A 25,658-nucleotide genomic window follows, 5' to 3' on the forward strand; every position below is an offset into this window, starting at 1 on the left:
ACAAAAATTGGATCATCTTCGTCAACTTCAGATAATAACTGTCGCCCGATTACTACTGGGAAGTAAAATCCACACATACTCTGTGTGTCACTAACTTTGATTTTCATATCTTCTGCTTTTAATATGGATCCACGCTCTAAATTTTTTGCAGCAACAACGCTCTTGAACAACTTTTTGAAGCATGGCAGTTCAGATGGGGAGAGTTTGTCTTTTTTCCCTGTTCCTAGTGCAACTTCAACTGTCCTAATATTTGTCACCATAGTACGGAAGTCTCGAGTGGAGATAGACATCGCGTGATCGTATCCGATTGATTTATCGTCCAACGTAAACTTGCAAGATATCGCCTATAATATTAACAATTATTTAAAAAAATAAAAATAAAAATAACATACAACAAAAAAAAAGAAATTTTCTTAAATCTATAAACTCTTAGTATATGTTGTAACATGTGTATATTATAGGTAATTATTTATAAAGTTATTGCATATAGTATAATATATACATATAACATTGTTTTTTTTTAGTATCGTTATAAAATCAATTAAAATGAAAGTGAATAAAATGTCATAGTTTTTAAATAAATATACTTCATAAAACTTGTCTGGTTTTATTATATAGTTTAATCACAAAACCGTTGGGTGGATATTGACGCCTTAAATTTAACAACTTTACCACAAAACAAGTCAAAAATCGAGGGTTAATCCATAAAAAACAATACAAATATTAGTTTGAGTGTGATAGAATCTATAAGTAATTTGTTCAATGAGGTTCAATCAAACTGTGAGTAAAATTATAATAACGAAACGATTATGTAAATAATAACATTATACATTAACGTCATAAAAAAATCACAAATTTAAATACATATTATTATGTACAAATTAATTAATTATAAAAAGCTTTTTTTTTGTCTCGTTAGTCATTACCTACGTTCTAGAGCAGAAAACCTGCCCTAATCTCAACAGTGATTAGGGCCATTTTTGCTAGAAAATTTTATTTAGTTGTTCGCAGTACTTTTCTTAATAATTTGAAATAACTTATAATTAATAAACTACAGTGTAAAAACGGGAAATTGACATAATACCGTGGTTTTTACCAAAACAAATTATATTTTTTTGTAAATCGAATGACGAATAAGCACTACCTGAACACTATTCTTATTACCTCCCCCCAACCGTCTTAAATACAGCCCTGCTTTTGGTAATGGTTGTCATACAATTAATATAGTTAAATAAATTTATATTTGAAAATAATAAGTGCATAATATTACCATATTATATTCGTTTTATATATATAAAAGAAAGTTTAAAAAAATGTTAGACCATTTATAACTCAAGAAAGGCTGGACCGATTTCAAAAATTATTTCAACATTAGAATGTTACATTAAGTGCTGTATGCTTATTTAAAAAGGGGAAATTAAAACCCGGAGAGGTGTTCAAACAGAGATTTTGAGATTTACGAATGAATTTTTGTTTATAAATGGTTGCTTTTAGTTATAGGAGAAATAATTAGTAGAAATTAGTATTTTATTTGTATATTGATTGCCATTTGTTAATATGGCAGATTAGATACAAGCATGCATCAAATCTAATTTTTGCACATTGCCTACTAAGGTGGCCGGAGTTGAAGTTACGCAGAGAGTTACAACCAAATGGAGTTGAACAATCACAATTTTTTTAAGAGTTGTCATTTTGTACGGACAACAAAGTGTTAAGGGCAACAGTTACAGTTAAATAAAATATAAAACATTTAACTTCTTAATTTTAAACTATTGGTTGCTTAGGCGCCGACTACATGGGGGTTCGGGGGCTGCAGCCCCCATTGAAAAGATTAATCGGGGCTCATGAATATAATAATGGGAACAGTTAAGACTAAAAAGTAGTAAGTTCAGCACCCATATTGACGCATTTACAAAACCTGGCGCCCATGATTTTTTGTTTAATATTGATAAAAAAATATTACTTTTATTCCGATAGCAATAACCACTTCAGGAAGGCACGTGCTTATTTCTTGAAATTCCCAAAACTGGAGTTCATGTTTGGGAAACTTTTGTTGTATTTTTTCCACTAGATCGACGGTTTCGAATGATTTACGATCTTCAGAAATATCCTTTTCTGGAATTGATGGAAACGCTAGTTGCAAATCACTACTAATTTCATCCTCGTCATTATTTATATCTTTAAATTGTTGAATTGGAGAAATTTGACGAATTGAATTCTAAACAAATTAATAGCACATTTGTATGTGAAAAATGCGTAATGTAAATGTTACAAACTGACTAACCACTAGCGATTTGGTCGTGAAAACAGCCCCATTATCTTGAGCCAACTTATGAAAGTTTGTGATATCTTCACTAGTAAACGGATTGGTATTTTCGTCAAGTTCCATCAATACATAATCCGCGCCACATTTCTATCAAAATTATAATATTATTATAGACAATTAATTTATGATTTCTATTCTAATATAGAAAATAATATATTTATATTTATATTTATTATTATGATTACAATTTATTTATAAAAAAAAAAAAAAATTTAAAAATGAATTAGGTTCCAGCTATCTACTTCCAAGGAAAAAGTCAATAAGTCAATTTTCACGATCAGAAAAATAAGTATTTTGAGCCTTTAATATATTTTTAATAAATATTAAAAATGTCGAGTTACAGTAATATATTCGTACATATTATATTATAATTTAATTAATAATATTAATAATATTATTATATTACATAACAATTTACAAATGACAATATATATATTTATTTAAGATTAAATATGTAACAAATATAATTATTGATTATATCTAAATAATATATACATAATATAATAATAATAACTCAACAAATTGAAAATATGCTTATATTAGGTATTTAGAACTATAATAATAATTACATTAGGTAGGTTGTAGACATAGAAATGTATTTCATACTTTAGTGTTATCATTATTAGGTTTATTCTCTACCTATTAAATTTCTCTTTCGGTAAAATACATAAATGTTTTTAATTAAATTACATTTTCAACACCTAAAAAATAATGTACCTTGATAATATTATATTTAACCTAATTATAATATATTTAGGTCGGTAGTATTATAGAATATATTAAATAGTACAATATTTTAAGACTTGAATTTTAAAATCGATTGAGTTGATGAAATTTTATAAATAAAATATCCCACTTATTATTCAATTGATATAACCTTCTCTAAACTATCAATAGATAGGTTAGATGGGTACTATTATTATAGAACAATATACCAATATTATATCCTACATAAACTATAAAGTACCTAATATGTCTGAAAAATATAAAAAAAAAAATACCTAGTTTATATACATTTCTAGGCAGAATAGTATACAGTGTGAATATCTATAGGTTATAGGTAAATATGAATTATACTGTGTAGTGTTATTTATATATATTAGAATAATTAGTAATTAAATTATATTACTTTAGACAAACATTTTTTTTTTTACTAAAATACTTAAAGTATAGCTTAAAGTGTTTCTGTATGTTTTATTTTATCCATGGCATCTTCTATGGTTCCTAATGCTTCAAAATGAATATTATCCATTCCTAAAAAAGTAATAATAATTATTTGTTTGATATACCTAATTTATTTATATTTAAAATGTGTAGGTATAAATTATACCTTCCGTTGTTTCAATAAAATCACGTACAATTTCTAACGCTCTTTTGGCTTCTTTGTAAGCAACTTTTCTTGAAGTTGAATAATCGTCTCTATCATTATCACGTGTACATTTTGTTAATCCTGCAACTTCTGCAGATATTATTTCAGAATCATTTAAATTGCTACACACTGTTAGGTTATCGTCAATTTTGACATAACTGTTAAATGTAAATTCTGGCATTAAATTGTACTTTTGTTTAATATACGACCATTCAGGGTTATGTTTTTCTTGATAGGGTTCTTGGTAGGAGGAAATTGTTTGAACAAGTGTACCAGGGTGTCGAAATCCCGCTTTTTTGAAACTGTTTAATATTATTTCCGACGTAACTTGTCTCCATGATTTGTCAGTTATTCTTACAGCTTGTAACAAATCAATTGAAATAGTGCGTTGAAGTTCAATATGCGAAGTTATTTTACGTATCACCTCTTTTCTATAAAAAACCTTGAAGTTTTGGATTATGCCGTGGTCGAGTGGTTGGAGTTTTGAGGTGCTGTCGGTTGGAAAAAACTTGATAGTAATCGCTTTTAAATTTGGGACGATGACGTGAGCAGTGCAGTTATCAATGAATAATATAATCTTACGATTTTCCATGAACAGCTTTTCATCAAATTGTTTAAGCCATTTATTCCACAAAAAAGCCGTCATCCATGCTTTTGGGTTTGATTCGTAGTCTATTGGTAAAGATTTAATTCCTCTGAAGCATCTTGGTTTAGTAGGCTTTCCGATAAGCAAAGGTTTGATTTTTTCGGTACCACTCATATTCGTACACAAAAGAACCGTAACGCGTTCTTTACTTCGTTTGCCATCGCGACAATCGTCTTTTCCATAAGATAGCTGCTGAGTACTGTCCGGTAGACATCTATAAAAAATTCCCGTTTCGTCTGCATTGAAAATGTCGTTAGGTGAATATTCGTTGATTATAGTTAAAATATCATTTTTCCATTGAATACAATGTTGATCTTTACTGACAGACAAATTAGACAAATTTCCACTGCGAGGTTTTCGTAAAGTAATGTTGTTTCGTTTTTTCCATTTATCCAGCCATCCAGTGCTATTTTTGAAATTCGTGTAACCCAGTGACTTTGCAAGTATGTTAGCCTTTTCTTTTAATATAGGTCCACTTACGGGTAAGTTACTATCCTTACACTGGACATACCATTTGAATAAACTAGAATCCAGATTCGGAAACTCAGATAGCTTAATTTTCTTCCGACTTGGTTGTAATTTGAAATTTGTCAAAATTTTCGTTTTATTTTTTAAAATAGTCGATAACGTAGAGCTCGGTATGCCAAATGCGTTAGCTACTTCATAATTTTTTTTCCCGCTCTGTTCGACCATATTAATGACGTTGACTTTTTCCGCAATCGTTAAGATTTTTAATTTACGTTTTGACATATTTAAATATAAAAATTGTGTTTTAACAATAACAGTAAATCCACGCTTCCACAACACAGTTTCAAAAAACCCGCAAAATCGCGTAAGCTACTAAATGTATAGTATTTACTATCGAACCCAAATACACTGCACTACTGCAGATACACGCGTCTTATATAAATATAAATAAAACTTCAACCTTATATATAATAACTGGTGATAACCGAAAAATTGCAAAAATTACCGGATATGTACAGATTCGATTTTACCGAAGTTAAGTGTATATAGACAATAGTATTATATTGCAGCAGTATTGTTACATATTGTATGATAAAGTACGCTTATTTGTACCTATTATTATTACAAGTCGAAACTCTGCGGGGTGGGAAGGGAATGGTACTTTTTTGTACGGCCGTCGGAGTTGGCAGATTTATAGCTGATGATGATCCTCCACCGCGTATAGCATAAATATATAGATGTATACTATAATATTGTCGTATATAATGTTTAATTAATAATATTATAATATATATTAATAATAAATCTACAGACTATTATAATATATAGGTACGTTCGATCATAAGCGATCATATTGACATATTACACAAATATAATATACGGCCGGCGACGACCATATTATTATAATATTGTATACGAGCGGGGCGCCATCGCGGTTGTATCATCTTCAGCTCTCGCAGCGGTTGTGTTTAGCGGGCGTAAAATTTCTGTACGAACGTTATATCGTCGTCACGGACATAATATATATTAATATCATATTATTATATTATGTCATTCTATAATATTTATATTATACACATATTTTATAATACGCACGTTCTCTACGCACGCATTATATTATAATGTAGGTAGGTAATATTATCGAGACGCCGAAACGAATATATAGGTAGATATCTATAAATATAGGTAGTACAATATTATAATATCGCGACAGACATCGTCCGGCGAAACGGCGCTAGTCCTATACAACAATAATTACGTGGAAAATAATGTCACGGTGTGATCGGTTTATTTCCGATTAAAAAAAAACGTTTCAATCGTAAATTATATATTATGGCTCACGCATGCTGTTTCGATCAGTTCGCAGGCCAGCGTCGCGTTTCCCTCGTGATTCGTCGACAGATTCGCGATGACGTACGCCCGATTGGTTTTGGCAATATTCTTCATGCTCCCGACAGTTCTATGATAGTCTGACCGTGTGTTGGAACAAACCTATTATTAAGCCACGCGCGTCTTGACTTCCAGACGAAAACGATGCACCTACGCGGGCTACGGTCGTCGCCCGTCGGCGTTTTGCGTATGCCGCGGCCGTATTGATTTTTTTGCCCGCCACAAGTGGCGGATGACGTTCAAAACTCCGTACCACCCACAGAACCGCGGTCGATGTGCACCGGGAGATATTAAACGTAATAAGAGTGATTAAAGAAGACTGACGGACGGACGAATGATACCGGACAGCTGCTGATAACGAATGAATAATAATAATATTATTATTTACTATAATAATTTATAGCTGATATTAGATGGTTTAGAAGTTTACTATATTTTTGAATATTATTTTTTAAAGTTTACTAGTGCTACAAAAGTTCAAAATTATTGTTTACTCTATCTAAACTACATCGTATTTAAATATAATATCATTATTGTATGATTTACGGAAGTCGACCGTCCTTAGCGATTGTTCTTTTTGGCGATGTCCTTGCGTACAACAACGTAGTACCTATCACGGGAAGAATTTTTTTGTGTAACCGTTTCAATCATGTCATTTCAGGATCCAACGTTTGTCGGCGACACTCCAGAATTCCAGAACAAACGTACTAACCTGTTCGCCGTGCTTGATCAAGCAGAAAAGGATTTGGAATCAAAAATTAAAAAAGCCTCGACGGCTGACGCACATGAAATACTCAATGGTCGTGTAGAACGGAGGACTGGTCGTTCGATGACCAAACAGTTTCGAGGCAAAGATAGTCTGTTTGTCAAGCCAGAAATACCACCGTGGCGCATAATAGAAAAACACAGACCGCCAGATTTCAAATTGCATCCACACAAATGGACTAAATATTCATTGGCTGATGTAAACGAAATGAATGACAAGAGCAATGCAGCTGCTGCATTTGCTTTTCTTAAAGAAATGCAAAGTAGAAAATCTAAAGATGACGAAAATGATGACGAAGAAGGAAAGAAAATAGTGTTCAAGAGAACCCTGAAGTCCACCGAACCAGAAATGAAACCGAGTTTTAAGAGTACTAAACTGGTTATGCCAGAATATGAATTTGGAAAAAAGGTGCAGAAGAAGAAAAGTAAACCCAAACGTACAACAGATGGTACTACTTCTAATAAAGAAATCAAACTTGGGCATTTAATGGAAGATGAAATTGATGAATGATTCATATTTTGTGTTAACTGTAAATACTAGTTATATAATTAATTTTATGTTAAGTCTTATTAAACTTATTTTTAACTAAAGAATTCAATTTAATATTATGCAAATAAATTATTTATTAAAATGTAAAAAATCACACAAGTGTAAGTATATATATTATATACCTACCTCTATTTTATTTTAAATCAATAATACATTTTATACCTAACTATCATAAATCTGTATAGGGAGTACTAAATTATTCATTGATTTAATCTAAAATAATTTAAACAAAAAATATTTACTAGATTTTTCCAACAAAACTTAATTTCCTCATAAATTCATTGGCCCTTTAAAATAATTAAAACAATGCCTACTCATTAGTGGCAACAGATCCCCATGACCTATTTTCAATGTTTAAGATCTGATAATCATAAATAGTATTTTTAATAATCAAATAATACATGTAAAAAATCAGCCATATCCTCCCCACTCGATAAAATCATTTGACAGCCATTGATAATCATAACTTAATATAAAAAAAAGTATTCAATAGGTAATGATAAATATACTTAAATATACAAATTACGCAGCATAAATAATATAAACAAAAATATTTGGGGTTTCGTTTTAATTAGTGGTAACTTCACTTACAATTTATTTAAAAATACAAAAAATAACATTACAATTTTACAATGACAATTATTATCATATTCCTTTGTTCAATAAGAGTTATGATTTATGAATAAGAGTAGATTTGAATACTTGATAATAAAAAATAAATTTTGTTTTAAACTATCAACAAATAACAAAATAAATTATTTGAGAATTTAATAAATTGTTCATAACTTGATGATACCCACCCCCTCTCTAAACAATGAAAACAATATTATTTAAACATGTTTTTGTATACATCATGAATTCACTGTTATGAAAAGGATTTAATAAAATATTGTACTATATATAAATTTATTTATTGTTATTATATCATTATATTTTTATATTTATATTCAAAAATCAATGACAAAAGGTGTTTAATGTGTAATTAAATAAATGGACATTAATGGATCACAGTTTTAAAACATTTTAAAATAGAAAAATAAAACTTTGTATATTTCTTTGAGATAAGTTCAATTTAAATATAATATTAGTTAAATATTAGGTTGTAGGCAGTCGGGCAATTAAATAAATAAATTTGATCAAAAATAATAAAACAAAGGCAAATATTTCACATAAAATACGACTACAATATAATAGATAAGTTACACAAATATGGTTTTAGTGTGATACATATTTTAATAAGATAATTTTAAACAATTATTTTATACGAGTATTAATATTCTTTAATTCAACCACATTATTATTATGGTTAGGTTATTTAGGAGATTATTAAAGTTTCTGGATAATATGATGGGAACCTTGATCAAAAATATAGTATTAAATAAAAAATAAAATATATTTTTTTATAGTGCTTCTAAACACATACAAGTTACATAAAATATATATAAAAAATGTATTATATCTCATTAGTTATTACAAACAACTTTTTTTTATTTAACAACTATACAAATAGGATAATAAAAAATATAAAATTTACAAATTTTAATAATGCTGATATTTTATAGGTTCAGTTGCTTAAACTAAACATCATACAAATATACAAACATAAAAATTAAATAGTTTCCTAAGAAGAATGTGAATTAATAAATAATTACGATAAAATAATGTGATGAAAATTAAAAATATAAGTATGAAATACTATAATTGCACATAAAAATAGTTTAGACGTACATAAATGAACTAGTTAGAAATCACAGTTTAATCAATTAATATAAGGCACAAAATTCCAATGGCATGAACATTTGTTAATCAATAATTTAAAATAATAATTAAATTAAAATCACCGTGTTAGTTTATTTTTAAATAAAATAAGAATAAACTATCTTTTAACATACATTTATAATTAAAAACTTGTTCAGAGTTTAAATAATATACTCAACGGGTATTAAAACTAAAATGCCCTTGAGTAAATTACCAAAGGAAATTTAATATTTTTGACTTTGTACTCGATCATTTATTTTTACAAGATTGAATAAAAAAAAATAAATATTTGACAGAATTTACGCTTTAATAAATGGGTGAACAGCAACATTTGGTGGTATGATGTATACAATACCACCATTATCATCTTTTCTAAAACTTGCAGTTGATGTCTGAGGATTGACTTCAACTCGAAGCATTCTAGACTTTTTGCCCAACATACAGTTAAATTTGTTGGACACATTTACTGGCAACTCAGAGTTTCTCAATCTAAAATAATGTAAATAAATAATTTATACATTTCATTAAAAATCTATATTACTTAATATCTATTAATTCATATTTTTTTTTTTTACATTTTAATATAAGTACACTGTGTTTAAGATATCATAAATTTAAATGCTCTTACTGGAAATATCTGGTGCTGATTACTCCTAAAAGCTCACCAATTCTATCTTCATTAATGTCAGCAGTTGGTTTTAAAGTAACTACAAGATCATTTCCTCGATTAGAATGAATTACAACCAGTTGGTCTTGTCCTGGACTTACACTCATTCCAGTTACCTAACAATAACAGTTTATAAATTATACCTATATCTGGTTTTTATTTGTCACAAAATTTTTACTTCTTGTATAGGCATTCCTTTTTTCATTGGTTTGAAATTTGTTATGTCCAACTTATAAATTGCCCAATCAGTTATTAATATTGCACGATCCGCACACTTATTATAACGGTTCGTTTTATGAATGAAACTCGAAAACAACACCTACATATTGTTCATACAATTAATATAATTAATAAAACAAATTTAAATCAACTGAGTATTCAAAATATTATATCAATACCTGATTAAAACGATCAGAGTTCTTAAGGTTATTCAATGCCACTGTATAATTTGCATTTTCTACGTTTTCTGTTGGTGATGAAAGATAATCACCTCTCCACATACGTTTTGCACCCCAACTTGGCCGTTTGCCCCACAATAAAGATGCAGCATATACTTTGCATCGCAACTGTGGCCATTCACTTCTAGGATAGGGGCTCAATAGTTTATATGCCTTCCATCGTTTATATATAGACCTTAATGAAGGTTCTAACTGACGAACAGCAAAATTTGTATGTGGCCAAACTATTGATTCCTTATGATGCGCATTCATTTCACAAGTTCTACGACACAAACAATGATTCAATAACTAATTATAACTATTAGCATTGAATATAAATTAAAACGTTTGGTTAACCTATGAGCTTCCAGGACAGATTTAAGGTAAGTACGTATTTTATGACGCCGATAGAATTTAATTATATAATAGGCAGCTTTCATTTTGCGGAATTTAGCACGACATATAGCACCTCGCCACTGTTTTTGCAATAATATCACAATAGCTGGAATTAGTTCTGCTCTCATCTGAAATGTCATAAAATAACTAATGTATTTTATTGTGAAGTGTCTAGGTACTATTTTACACACCTTTTCCAAGGCAAATAATGTTTGAGGTGATCTGATAAATAACTTTGTTATCCCATATTTAACATCATTTGAAAAATTATTTTCATCTATTAATGCTCTGGTGGCTTCTTTGTCACTACATTTATAACTAGGCCATGTAAAACCACTTATCATTTTATACCTAAATACAACATTACATAGTATTATTTATTTTTGTTTATTATACATGATGTATAAAATCACACTTACCTTTTGAGGAATCTGCTATAAGGCTGTCTATGAGCAAATCCAGCTCTTCGTACTCTGACATTTTCTAATAGACCCAAATAAGAAACTTGATGAACAACTCTTTTATAGTCTATACCAACAGGAGCCTTATTTTCATTTGGTTTTATACATCTCACATAATATGGCATTTTACTATTTAATGTTTTGACCAAAGCAATCATTGATGTTTTAAATGCACTTCCAGCCGTTACTGGTCTTTTTGTTGTCTATGGAAAGCAATGCAATTAAAATTATTAGGTACTTATGAACAAGTTATAATGACAATTTTTTATGAAATTATACTTACAGATTTTATATCTAAGGCTCCTTCAGGCCACATATCTCTAATAATTGGGTTCTTTGAAGAATAAAGCAGTCTTTTAAAATCTTGAAATAATGTATCTTTATTTTTTTCCAAAAAACCATAAATATTATATACTACATCACCAGCGTAATGTCTTGAAATAGATAACAATAATAATTAAAATAAATTTATTTATTAAAATTACTAACACTTACAAAATTTTAAATTGAGTCTTATGTTTTAAATCTTTGTCCAATGTATTCACCTGCCTACTAGAATAGTGTTTGTGATACGACAGTTTTGAGTCCATGGCTTCTAATAACATCTAAATAAGTAAATGTAAATTAATTATTCAAGTGAATAATATTTATTTGTATTAATCAACATACTTCATCGTTTACTTTGCCTACATTCAGACAAGCTTCATCCATAATTGCAATTACACCTTGATGAGATTTTTCTACAAGGTCACAAATTACTTGGTTGTTAAAATATTTGATTTCTTGCCAGGCTATGCCTTCTTTTTTGTATTCTTCCTGCTCTTGACGTAACACCAAATCTATTGATGAAATAATAAATATAAAACATGAAAACATATTGATTCATTAAATGTGCTTATACTATTTATTGTCTAACCTTATTTATAAATGGTAGACATAATTACAATTAAGCTATATAAGATATGATACACAACAGTGTTAACATACAATTTATTAAACTACAAAGATATTTGATATTAAAATGTTTATAAGTTTTACATAAATAGTTATTCATTATACAATTTATTTTATGATTAAGTTGATTATTTAAACAAATACCTATGAATACTTGTTGAAGCTTTTCATTACAGTAGTTAATGCAAAATTGTTCAAAGCTATTATGTTCAAATACTTCAAATCCATAAATATCTAATACTCCAATTACAGTTCCTCCTTTGTACTTATCATTTTCAATATACGGTATTAAGGCTTCATTGACCTTACTTACTATCCAAGTGAACAACCGATCATAAATTGCCTATATAAATAGGAAATAAAATTAAAATAATATTTTTATTGTACGATAATTAATAATCTTAATAATACTTTTGCTAATGCATCTCTTCCAACTTCAGCCTGAGATAAAGTGTGAGCTTTCTGCAATACTTCACCATTTGCTGCGATTATACGTTTACTTAAAGCTGTTAAAAGATCTTTAGTGTCAACCTCTAACAGCTTGGATACTTGTTCAACTGGATTATTATGAGATTTAGTCACAGCAATAGTATCATCATCATTGGTTGAAAATGTTACATTTCCCTAATATTAACAGAGCAATAATTTGTCAGAATGTTATTATTATTTATTATTGACAATTTCAAAATCTATTTACTAATTGTAAGATAGCAGCAACAATTTTCCAAGTGGTTTTAATGTCAATCACGGAAAATCCAAGTGTCTTACAAGCACTTAAGGTAGCTTGAAAATCAGATTTATCAGCTGATGTAATTGTGGATTTCCCTTGCTGTGTATAAAAATAATGTTGGGGATCTGGATTCAGCCCTAAATTGCTAGCTTCTTTATGTGTTGTATTTCCTAACGCCTAAATAATATAAGGTATATTTATACAAATAATCTCATTTAGTTTTAATTTTATTACCTACCTGGTAAAAGCTATGGAAGTTACGTTCACCAAGTTGTTGTTGTATAACACGAGATTTTTCAAGTAAATAATTAATAACTCGTCCACCAATTGGATCTCCTTTAAAATCAAAATTGATATCCATATATTTTCCAAATCTAGAAGAATTATCATTTCTGTTGGTTTTAGCATTTCCAAATGTCTCTAAAATTATGTTTGATTGAATCAAGATGTTCTTTACTCTATAAAATGTTAACAACATTAAAATTAAATATAATTTTTCCAAACAAGAGATGTAGTTTACCGTTCTACTTCTTGTTGACCAGTCAAGTTAGTGACTGCAGCAATATACTTCATTATAATCTTAGATGCTTCAGTTTTACCACTTCCTGATTCACCACTAATAACAATACAAGAATCTTGACTGTGCATTTTCATGCTACGGTGTGCAGAGTCTGCAATTGCAAATATATGTGCTGGGTTTTCAAAAATCTCCCGTCCTTCATGCAGAACATACAAAGTGTATAAATTCAATTAGAAATGGGCAAAAAGCCAAAAAAAAAAATGCATAAGCTTAATAAATGTTCATAAATTACATTTGAAATAAAAATATTACCTTTGTATTGATTTATGTAGTCTTGACCATAGATGTTTAAAGTGCGGTATGGATTTACAGAAATACAGACTTCCCCAATATAGGTGTATATAAAACCAGAGTTGAATCTAATAAGAAAAATATACATTTATTAGGTAAGAAAATAAGTAGGTAGTTAATTAGCATAATAAATTAATAATTTTGTGGAATAAGATATTAAAATTAAAAAACTTAATTTAATAATTCACATAAGTTTGAAAAGTGAGCCAACAATATATTGTATGCCAAATGGTGGGTCTTGTATTAAAATAAGTAGGTAGTAGGTACTCGGATAAGAATAAATTTTGATTAAGTGTAACCGGGAGTGTAACCATACAATTATTTCCAAAATATATTTTTAAAAAACATAATTGGCTAGCACACAACTTTAATTTAATTTTTAAAGGTTTTTACCTGAGTATAAATATAATATTATAATATATAAAATAGCTATAGGAATGTTGGGTACTTATTAGTTATTGTGACTACCTATACAATTTTATGGTAAACTAAATAGTAAATTCTGCTACTACCACAGGTTAACAATGTTTACCAAACAATACAATTATATTATATTAAGAACATTTTATGATCTATAAGACAAAATAATATAAGTAGGTCTACCCAACCTAACCCAACAAGTTTAAGGCATATAAAAGCGTTGTGCAACTACCAACAAACTAATTTTCTGTAATCTAATATTTTAGTTCAAGAAAATTGTTTGTAACTTTTCTATACAGTATTTTATCAAAGAGAAGAACTGTGATGAGGGTCACAAATCAAAATTATACTTAAGAAACAGATATTTTGATATGTAATGTAAAATTCTGCAAAAAAAGTGGAAAAAGGGAATTGGGTTGTTGGCATATGCTTACAATTTATGTTTTGTTCAGCAGACCTACTTATATTATTTGGTCTTATAGATTACAAAATTATTTTAGATAATATAACGCGGTGTTTATCTGTGGTAGTCTCAATAACAGAATATTGAGTTAAGTGGAAAATTGTATAGGAAGTCACGATAACCAAAAAGTACAAAATATTGTTTTGATTAAAGTAAAGCAAATTGTTCAAGTATATGCGTGTATTATAATGTTAAACTTTACTCAATAATTTATTTATTTTTTGGCTTATTTCCAGTAGTTGGATAGCCATGTAAAAAAGCACAGAGTTAATTTTTATAAAGGACCTTTATTATAATAAAAATCAATTAAATTAAAACTAAATTTTTTTCAAAGCCTTCATTTTACATAATTAATAGTAAAAATAAATGTTAGGTTCTATACAAAACATAAAAACACATATACAGTTTTTTTTTTATAATTAACATTTAAACGAGACTTTAATCCTTATACATTATTTGTGTAAAGTATATAGGTGGATACTAGATACTGTAAAATAGTGGGTTAGAAATGAATTGCTTTATGCATTTGTTAAGGCAATTTTGTTCTTAATAACCGAAATAATTAGAAGGATTGAAATAAAAAGTTTTGGAATTTGTATGTTTGATGATTGAATAAGATTTAATCAGGGATTTATTATCATCAGTCCATTAGGTTCTTATTCAAATGTATATCTAACTATTATTTCTGTACCTACATTTGGATACAAATATGAAAATGCATGATACATTCTTCAAGATTCTCGTAATAAAATAATTTTTCATTTAAATGTAACAGAAACAAATATTAATGTGTTAGTAAGTACCTAGGAACCCAAAAATTACCTACCTAAACTTTTTTAATTTTGTTGTTAAATAAAATATAGCTGACACGGCAATGCGTTGCTATTGCTAGATTTTTGAGATCATGCGAGCAGTATATCATCAGGTAGGCAATCTACCTGCTGTAGATCATAGACCCCGCATGGTGCATACTTATAAATGAAATATTTAACTCTAAAGTATCAAAAAATGCAAAAAATCGGTCCACTGAAACCGCGGTTCGAACTCTATACATTCTGTACTAATAATTATTATTATTAAAACCAATAGCAATTTATACACAAAAATAATAGGTAATAATAATCTCAAAATCTTTGTTTAAGAACATCCCTGGGTTGAACCTCTTATTTACCTTTTTTGCGAAAAAATGTAACCTATCTTCTTCCCCAAGGTCTAACTATCTCTGTACCAAATTTCATTGCAATCGAATGAACGGTTAAGAAATGCATAAAGAACACAGTTAGTCAATCACAAACATTTTTTGTCTTTTATATATTATACAGATAGATAGAGGGGCGCCAGCAGACCATTTCACCTATTCGGATTTTTTAATGAACAAAAAAACAGTGTATAATAATGTAAATATGTGACTAACTATGTATATATAACATAAATTTAATTTTGCACCCATTTAGCTGATTTTCTGCGAACACCCCTGGAGAGATAGATATATTAGGTATATACATAATATAACATAATAAACCTGTAGGCTATAATATAAATAAAATCTATTTATGTTTATTTTGTCTAGTACCTAAGCATATTTTATGATCTTTAAATATATAAGTATATTAATTAATAATAAATGATGTAAATATACAATTTATTACTATGAAAATAATAAACAGTAAGGTATAGAAATAAAACTATAATATTATGTGTATACATAAATATTAAATAGGTAACTGAGTATATAGTTAAATGTGTAAGTAATGTAACTTATAAAATTATAAATGTTGATTAAATAAGAATCCATTTGAAAGTAGAAATAAGCTTTGGATACACTTTATCCATAGTTGTTTAGAGATAGTGTAAATGGCACAAATGTATAAAATATTTTGATTAGCTTTCATTGCCGACGATTGTTCTAATATGGGCATGGTGCATAACTAGAAAATAAAAAAACCAGTTGTTGACATTGACTGCAAAGAGGATATGTATCAAATTAAACATTAGAATATTCTATATTCTACTGTTTAATTTGATACTTCAATGGAGCACATTAAAATATAAAATATTAAGACATGTAGCAGTAACTACATGTTATGGGGCTGATGTGCAAATCTTAATTTGGGGCCTAAATTTATAAAATGTCAATAAATTATTATAAATTATTACTATCCAAACAAAAATATTTAATTGTATAATTTATTGTTATAAAAATAGTAGGTATTATTATAGTATAATTTCAACACATTTGTAAATTATCTAACAAAACTGTTTTTTCTTCGCTTTTGTGTTTGAAAAGTTGTCAATGACTTTCTCTACATCCATCTCGGAAGTTCTTCTCCATTCTATGTTCAGTATGGAAATGTCACTGAGACGATCTTGACTTATAGAATAGCGCAAACATTTTTTGAATCATTTGAGTTTAATTTGATTACAATAAATTATAAATATTTAATAGTATGAACACATTTGTTTTTTTGCTCTTAATTTAAATTAAATTTTCTTCAGCCACAGCTTTACAATTAATTTTAACACATCGATTTGGAGGACTATATCGAATTGTGGCCTTGGGGCCGATGTGCAATGCACACCTTGCACACTCGGTAGTTGCGGCACTGTCATGTAGATAAATAGAAGTATACAATTTCATTTTAAATATAATTATTTTGTCTCAGGTCAGGCACTAATAGATACATATAAATAATACTCAAACAATTTTGTCGGAATTTACAACTAACTATATAGCCATATAGGTACTTTCTAATCATTTTAATTTAAATGACCTAATAACATTTATCTCATGAACTTTTTTTAATTTAGAAATTGTTTTATATAATGAAAACAATTATCCTAATCTAAAAATAAAAAATATATACTCATAAGCAGTAGGTTTTAATGATCCCAATAAAATAAAAAATACTAATTAATATAACAATGAGTACCTATAATAAAATTAAATAGTTTCTATCTAAGGTTATCACTTATCACAGTTCCATAAGACGGATATTTCGTAAATTAGGTACCTAATAGTTTCATATTTTATTATTTTTGTTGTTTGAAAATAATTTGTACAATTATTGCCACTAACCTATTAATATATTCATTCATGACCTTAGAAAGGGTAAAACAAATCTTGGATTAGTGTTGTTTTTAGTATTGTATGTTTAGAATAATACACATAAATATTATAAACAGGAATATAGGATTATACAAATTAAGTTTACTGTAGGTATTTAGTACCCATGCTTATTAACTGTTATTTGTATTCTATAGTGGCATAGTTATATCAATTCATTTTTTTTAAAGAGAGACCAGCATGAACTATCAATTGTATTATGATTATTATGATTAGTGTGAAGTACAGTACATATTATACTTATTAAATTATAACTGCTTAATTACTTATTTTCAAATAAAAACATAATATCTACATTAAATTATTGGTAGGAGGAGAAGAAACCCATGGAAAAAAAGCCCAGAAATATAAAATTAATATAAATATAAGTGTGAACACATGTATATGAGACTTCTAATTAGTAATTACCGTGTACCTATAACAAAATATAATAATATATTATAATGAAAATATATATTATAATTAATTGTTAATTGTATAAAATATAGATTTTAAATAAAATAAAAATATAATTATGAACACAATATTATGTATATGTCATGATATATTGTGTTATAAGTTATAAGTCAAAAAACATAAGTCTTAGGTATATAAATACTAAAATATTATCTGTTATCTAAATATATTATATTACCACCTGGTTTGTATTAGCTAATTATTATATTATTATTTATATAGTTGTGTAATTTTTGTATGCATTTTAGTATAAGGCTGATATTTTTGACTTTTAACTTATAATTTATAACACAATATATCATGATGTATACAATATAATGTTGTGTTAAATATTTATATTTCTGGACATTATTTTCCGTGGGCTTCTTTTCCTTGGTGTGTTTATTTTTCTAGGCTTTTTTCTGTGGACTTCTTTTCCGCGGTTCTAAATAATTATGATCAATAATTTTGGAATTAATAATTCAACTTTTTTTTTAAAATTATTTTCTTAAAGAATATCATATTGGTGCCTAGATAATGGTAACAGGAAGACAAATAAATAATAATACCATATTATTTTATTGTAAATTATTTATAGGTATAACCACAGATTATGTGAAAAATTTCATATAATCTGTGGTATAACTGCATTCTGCAGAGCAAGTATTAGGTATCGTGAAATTACTAATTTAAAATGAATGGTTTTATGGTTAAGAAAATATGAATTTCAATTTTCGATTTGTATTCTATATTACTGAGCACATAAAAACATTCACAATTTTTAATTAGTTTTAAAAGTTTGGATATATATTTAATTTATCAGAAATGTAGAATATTAGGTTGGGTCAACTAAATCCAAGGTAAAATACTTGGTGTAAAATACCTACAGAATATATAAATATTTATAAACTAATGTCTGAAATTATGATGTGATGTTTAAAAATAGAATACCTAATCATATTTATAAAATTATAAATTATTGGGACAGAATTTTGTTTTCTAACTATCTTATTATTATTATGTTAACCTAATAAATTAAAAATTAAAATTAGGTAGCTAGCTACTTAAATTTTACTGTTATAAAATTATAATGATATGCATTAATACATAAAACATAATAAATATAGATGGTACCTATCTACAAAAGTTTTTGGAATAATTGAATATTAAATGTGTAATGTGTAAGTACACAAATAATGCATTTATGTTAAGATTACAGTAAATTCTCTCACTAATGACTAATAAAATCAAACATAATTAAATGATAAATATGGTTGGCTGTATGTTTTTGATTAGTAAACAATTATTATAAAACATAAATTTTTAAGTACCTACTCATAACAAAACTACAGACGTTTCAAATAACTATTATATTAAATTATGTTTATAACAAAAAAATATTGCGTTTGTACATTAGATAAGTAATTTATTTTTGTTAAAAAACTCGTTAAAAAAAAATCGAAAAAAGACTGTAAGTACCTATATGACATAATATTCATTCTTAATTAATTACTATCAGTAAAAAACTAATGATAATAATTAATAATATGCTCGATAATAATATGTAATGTACTACCGAGGTAATTACTTCTAAAACGACTGTTTAAAATTAGAGTCTCAAGTCTCAACTATCAAGTGAAATGTATAAAAATATTTCCGTATTCCGTCAAGTGTATAGTGTACTCATCACGCACATAGGATGAGAATATTATGAGATTCAAGGATTGATTCGTCATATCTCAAGCAGTAGGACTATATACCTATATAGTAAAAGTGTAATACGTAGGCATAATTTTATTATTTTTCAATATTAGAAAACCTTATAAGCTCCGACGACGTAGGAATTTTAATAGTTATAATACCGTAATACTTGTACCGCTGTGTGCATACACAATACGCCTAATATATGTATATTGTAATGTAAGTATGACATCATCGTGGTAATTATTCAATGACACACTGCACAATGTCTGTGCCGCATTACGACTTACGGTATTATAAAAATAATAATAATAATAATATTATTATTAGTCTCATTATTAATTATTAGTCACGATTAGTCGACACCCGACAGCCTTATCTGGCCAGATATTACCCGCGGATTCCGTCGGCGTTCAGAAGGAAATTCAAAAATTATCTTAAAATTGTCAAGGACACAACGTCGATTGGACGGGGCTGACCAATCGCGTGAGTGGGTGTATAGCGGCGCACACGACCGTGGGTGGAGGGTAGTTTTTGAACGGATAACGGCGTAACCACCGTCAACGGATAAATTATCAACCATAATAATATTATCATTATCAATGACAGTTTTGTTCTCGTTTAAAATGTTTAAATTTCTTGGCGGGGAGAAATCATATATACTCAATACTCATTGAACGATCTACACTTACCTCAACGTCAGGTTTTCCATGAATCCCTCGATCGTGATCTCGTCCAACAGGACAAAATCCACGATTCCAGGTTCGTCTCGGGTGGCCATGGTGATATTATTGTCTTCTCGAGTGGTGACGATACGCTTGGTCGGTGAGTAGGTTTGTTACGTGCGATATATTTATCGCAGATTCTACGGACACATATTTATTTCGGGTGGGAAATGTCGGGACGACGGTGCCGCGGGCCCGGGAGAAACGGCCGCGCGAATTGATATTATGATCGTCGGCACACGAACAGTTGAGAAACGCTACTGCCTACAGCCCACTACACTGAAACAGTAACAGTGTACTACTACAATGGTACAAGTGTACAACGGCACAGCGCTAGTACGCTACTAGTTAGTCGTTACTAAATAGTAAATTTTTAGTCGAACACACGCCACACGGCGACTGGAAACTGTGGAAAGTGGGAAGAGGCGACCGCGATCTTGTGGGTGGCGGTGACAGTGCATCCGATACAACAGACGCGAAATTATCGGTAGCCGCGCTATTCGGCTCTCTATTGTATCGTGGTCTTCGCGGACGCCATAATATTTACCATTATTATCGTAATTCGTAGTCTTTTGGGGTTTCGAAGACCGAAGATATTACCCGCGAGGCCGTGACGACGCAGACACGGCCATCGCTCGACGCTCGTCATAGTTTGACTTTTGGATCGTAGATTCACACGGCTCACGATAAAATTCACATAAGACATAAGTGCATAACATCACGAACCAATAAATAAACAACTATAGCTACCAGCTGCAGACGGCAATAAAGTTTTTTTGTTTTACGTTCTAACCGATTTACCACCCAGCGAGCAACTACAATAATGTCAGACGCAATTTATATTTCGCTGTAGGCTCACAACGTGTCATTATCATTATTGTTATTGTTATTATTATCATGTAAGAGTCTTAGAGAGCAGCTGCTGTCTTTACTCTTTAGTAAAATATTACAAAATATAAAACAGTAAGACACGTCGCGGACGGTTGCGCTTTTATTTTTCAAATATTAAGGATCTCATAATATTATGTTAGTACATTATATTTGAATTTTTCACGGTCAGCCGTGCGTCACCTATTGATAATTACTTACTATCAATTGTTTGTTACTATTACTATAAATAAATAACAGACCGCGAAAATTGTAAATTAAGAAAAAAAAGTAGGTATTGTACTATTAATTGAAGATCACTGAAAATGATTTTCCGCGGCAATCGTAGTATTCAAACAATTGATTCAGCAGTATTTATGGAGATAGATTTTCTGCTTACCGCTGGGTAAACACGCGGCTGCTTAATGTTCCGGTGGTAATCACGAGTTGACAGTTGACCTACCTTTGGCGGAGATGCGATATAATCCGTATTCCGTTTCGAAGAAGCGATAACAACAATCTCGAGAATTCTCTTCCCGGAAGAATACTACGATCGTTATAACTATCATAGACCTATAAAATATATATAGGTCTATGATAAAACTTTATAGCGCTATTCGGCCGTTTTTAAGTTTATCACAGTTGGTGTGAAGTGTGTTGATACGAAATAATATAATATACCTTGCGTCCTTGCATATTATATACCTTAACTTTGAGTTATATGCAATCATGCACATCGAATAACATAAGTAATAACTATGTGACTTTTGGGCAATTGGCCTAGATAATGAAATAGTTAAAATTAAGATTAAGGTTATTATTATTAGAAAATATTGACTATTTTAGACGTTTTATAGATACCGCTATTAGATTATTGCAAAGTAAACACAACAATTGCACGTATATGTCGTAGATACTGTTTTTAAGTTAATTAACCTTTATAGGTACGATAAACAATACTTTTGATAGTAAAACTTTTGGTTTACCCCACGGTAGAATGTAGATTATAGGTAGTCTATAATATACCGTGCCACCGTGGTTTAAACTTTACAACTGTAATTATAAGTTCAGACTCCAAGAATGATTGTTATTACCGCTTAATATATACCTATTAGTTATTATTTAAGGCCAAAAGCCAATATATTTATATTTTTTATCATTGTTACATTCTAAACGTTCCATTAGGTATAAAATATATATTCAACTCTTAATTGTGTTTGCAATTGCCAATTTTTAATTTTTATTGTAAACAATATACCAACAAACTACCAAGTAGCAATTCTGTATAGTTTATTGGAAATCCAGACACGTCAGCAAATAACACTCCCTAATATATAAATCTACATAATATTTATTTTTTTACACCATTAGTCATGTAAGCTAGTTTGAAATTCGTACGAGTTCCTGCACCGGATGAAACAATATTATATTGATAATTGATATGAAGTACCTAATGACTACAACCTACAGGATTATTCGTTAAAAACAAAAAACTTTATTTTAGTTAAATTGCTTTTTGAAAAAAATATTTTTGTTAGAAATCTTCAATATTTGAACTATTTTGAAAACGAAAATTATACGACTGTTATCCGTCAATTCTTTATTCTTTCTTAAATACGTGAACTAGTGCTTAGGTTTATTATGTATTTGTGTGTGTATTCTTTATTCTAAGCTCTGGTACAATGGCACAAAATTAGGCTTGGTATAAAATCTTGGCACCTTGCAAGTTCAATTAATTATGATTTATGAACAATTATATACCTATTTATATAACTTTATTAAAATAAAGTAACTGTTTCAATTCCCATCTTTACACTGACAACTGGGATTTGATATTAAAGCAATAAAGCGTATAACTTCCATTCGATTTATATATAATGATACAAATTAAATACGTTAATCGTTAATGGAATTATCCAAAAATCTTCTCATTGTCCTATAATATTTTAGAATTTAGGGTATAAATTATTTGTCATTCTGATAATTTATAACTATAAGTAAGTTTTATTAGACATTTAAATATATGAACAAATTAACAATATTTAAAAAATTATATAAGGTACTCCCGATAAATTCCTGGTCTTGGGTTCCAGGAATTTGCACATCACTACAATATTATCATTCATTGTATGTTCAAATGTATTAACTTTTTTACACAATTATGTTGTATACCAAAATTATACGTCTTTGTATAGTGCTTTAATTCTCCAATGCCGTGGATATATGATATAATTACCTATAGGTACTTAGCTATAGTAACTAGTTGATGTTTTGTTGACATTAATTTTTATATTTTCAATGTTATATTGTTATCAATAGCTACGTGCGCACGGCGTAGGTACCTATATATTATAATACCTACCTATATGAAAAATTTAAAATACATACATGTATCTTATATAATATATTATACATACTTATCCTAATTAACAGAATAATTTACTATACATAATATAACACATTATGTATATAAGTATATTGTAATACATAGGTATGGTATAATATGGCACCTATACTTAATAAGTAATAGCTAATTTAACGATATAATATCAAATACAGATAAGAGTAAACAGCAGTGGTTATAATGAGTAGATACTAGATAGTAGATACTAATATTTCTATAAAATATATATTATAATAGGAACCTATACTACTTAAACTACCTACTGACTCACTAACATTGTATGTATTTCCTTCAGATATATTATTATATTATTATATTTATTATTTAGCCATATATAGGTTCGTATTAAGGGGGGCTGCAGCAGATGAAAAAAAGTGACTTTTAGACCAATAAGCTAGACAAAACTGGAAGAATTTGGTTTGAGTCAGATTATAATTTTTAAAACGGATTATGATTGATCAATAAGTTTAGCAATTAGCAGGGAATGATCGAGGCGATTTTTAATATTATTTTTTTCAGCTGTGATATCTAAGAATAAAAATATCGAAAAAATATGATTTTTTTGTATTTATATTATTCATTATGACACTAACAATAATTGGAATATTCAAAATCGCCTCGATCATTCCCTAGTGAACTTGTTGATCAATCATAACCCGTTGTCAAAATTAAAATCTGTCAAACCAAATTCTTCCAGTTTTGTCTAGCTTATTGGTCTAAAAGTCACTTTTTTTCATTGACTGGAGCCCCTCCAGCCCCCTCAAGGTTTAATTTATGATACGGAATTTAAATATATTGAAAAACATTATAACAAACAAAATTAATGTTTAGATTGGTCAAATCTACATTAGTTTTGATTTTTAACAAAATCTGCTGCAGTTCCTTTAAGTAGAATTATTATTTATTGATATTTTATAGTATATACTGTATAGTATATACGAGCGTCATTCATTTGGGCGAATAACCCAAAATCTACCTAAGTAAAGCATATATCATTTGGGCGAGATATTAACCGATCGTTTAGGCCAGTGTTTCTCAACCTTTTTACTGTGGTGACCCCCGTTTTGAATTTCAATTTTTTAGCGACCCCCCTACATATATTTTTTTTAAATACTTGCATAGAATATTGATTATTATTAATAATCAATACTAAAATTAATGTACCTGTACACAACATAAAATACATATAATATTATAAGTATTTTTAATTAAAAAACGTATACCAAATATTTACAAATACACATAATACATACAATTTCAATTCATACGTGACCCTATTAATACCCTATTTATAAATAATAAGTTGGCGACCCCCAGGTTGAGAAACACTGGTTTAGGTGAATTTATTAATTATTGAATAATTGGGAAGTAACATTACGTAGGTATACAATAATTTTTATAATATTTACTACAGCTAAATATAATTATTATATCGTTTCGGCTGATTGGTGAGTATATAGATAGTGAACAATAATTTGTTAGATTGTACTAAGACGGAGACAAAACATTTTACTCAATGCATTACCTACGTAAAAATACTAAAGAAAAACAAGACTATACATTAAAATTATGGGAAGAATATCAAACCCGAAAATTAACAATTATCGATTATTAGTTAAAATTTTTAATACAATACTATGATAATTTATTATAAATTTAATATAAATTATTTATATGAGAATATAATACATTTTATTAAACGAATGGGCATGAGATACCATGCTAATGAAAA

At 28.5% G+C, this 25,658-nt stretch overlaps 4 protein-coding genes across 4 annotated transcripts in view; 1 reads left to right on the forward strand and 3 right to left on the reverse strand.

Moving 5' to 3' along the window:
- Positions 1–6,411, reverse strand: part of LOC100570600 (sialic acid synthase) — an 8,320-nt gene extending 1,909 nt beyond the window's left edge. The window contains exons 1-4 of the mRNA XM_029489934.1: positions 6,151–6,411; positions 2,285–2,413; positions 1,964–2,218; positions 3–344 (exon numbers count right to left, since the gene is read on the reverse strand). Coding sequence (XP_029345794.1) covers positions 3–344; positions 1,964–2,218; positions 2,285–2,413; positions 6,151–6,255 — 831 coding nt within the window. The 5' untranslated portion in view covers positions 6,256–6,411. The remainder of the gene's footprint in view (positions 1–2; positions 345–1,963; positions 2,219–2,284; positions 2,414–6,150) is intronic.
- On the reverse strand, positions 3,452–5,567 carry LOC100162120 (tigger transposable element-derived protein 4-like). Its single transcript, XM_001942712.5, has 2 exons — positions 3,657–5,567; positions 3,452–3,580 (listed from the first exon to the last, which is right to left on the reverse strand). The coding sequence occupies exons 1-2, from the start codon at positions 5,089–5,091 to the stop codon at positions 3,501–3,503; spliced, it is 1,515 nt and encodes a 504-aa protein (XP_001942747.1). The 5' UTR covers positions 5,092–5,567; the 3' UTR covers positions 3,452–3,500.
- A 181-nt stretch (positions 6,412–6,592) lies between the features above and the next one.
- On the forward strand, positions 6,593–7,604 carry Tssc4 (tumor suppressing subtransferable candidate 4). Its single transcript, NM_001162141.2, is given in 1 exon segment — positions 6,593–7,604. A coding segment is annotated over 1 exon segment (627 nt). The 5' UTR covers positions 6,593–6,847; the 3' UTR covers positions 7,475–7,604.
- Positions 7,605–8,882: 1,278 nt separating this feature from the next.
- Positions 8,883–21,058, reverse strand: LOC100166219 (myosin 1A). Its single transcript, XM_001942599.4, has 17 exons — positions 20,623–21,058; positions 13,749–13,855; positions 13,437–13,632; positions 13,155–13,374; positions 12,884–13,093; positions 12,598–12,810; positions 12,331–12,529; positions 11,902–12,071; positions 11,728–11,837; positions 11,516–11,666; positions 11,191–11,435; positions 10,963–11,122; positions 10,733–10,899; positions 10,337–10,658; positions 10,117–10,257; positions 9,900–10,054; positions 8,883–9,760 (listed from the first exon to the last, which is right to left on the reverse strand). Exons 1-17 carry the CDS (start codon positions 20,709–20,711, stop codon positions 9,571–9,573), a joined length of 3,045 nt encoding a protein of 1,014 aa, XP_001942634.2. The 5' UTR covers positions 20,712–21,058; the 3' UTR covers positions 8,883–9,570.
- Positions 21,059–25,658: the final 4,600 nt, after the last annotated feature.

This window comes from Acyrthosiphon pisum, chromosome A2 (assembly GCF_005508785.2).
Source record: "Acyrthosiphon pisum isolate AL4f chromosome A2, pea_aphid_22Mar2018_4r6ur, whole genome shotgun sequence".
NCBI classification, from domain to species: Eukaryota; Metazoa; Arthropoda; class Insecta; order Hemiptera; family Aphididae; genus Acyrthosiphon; species Acyrthosiphon pisum.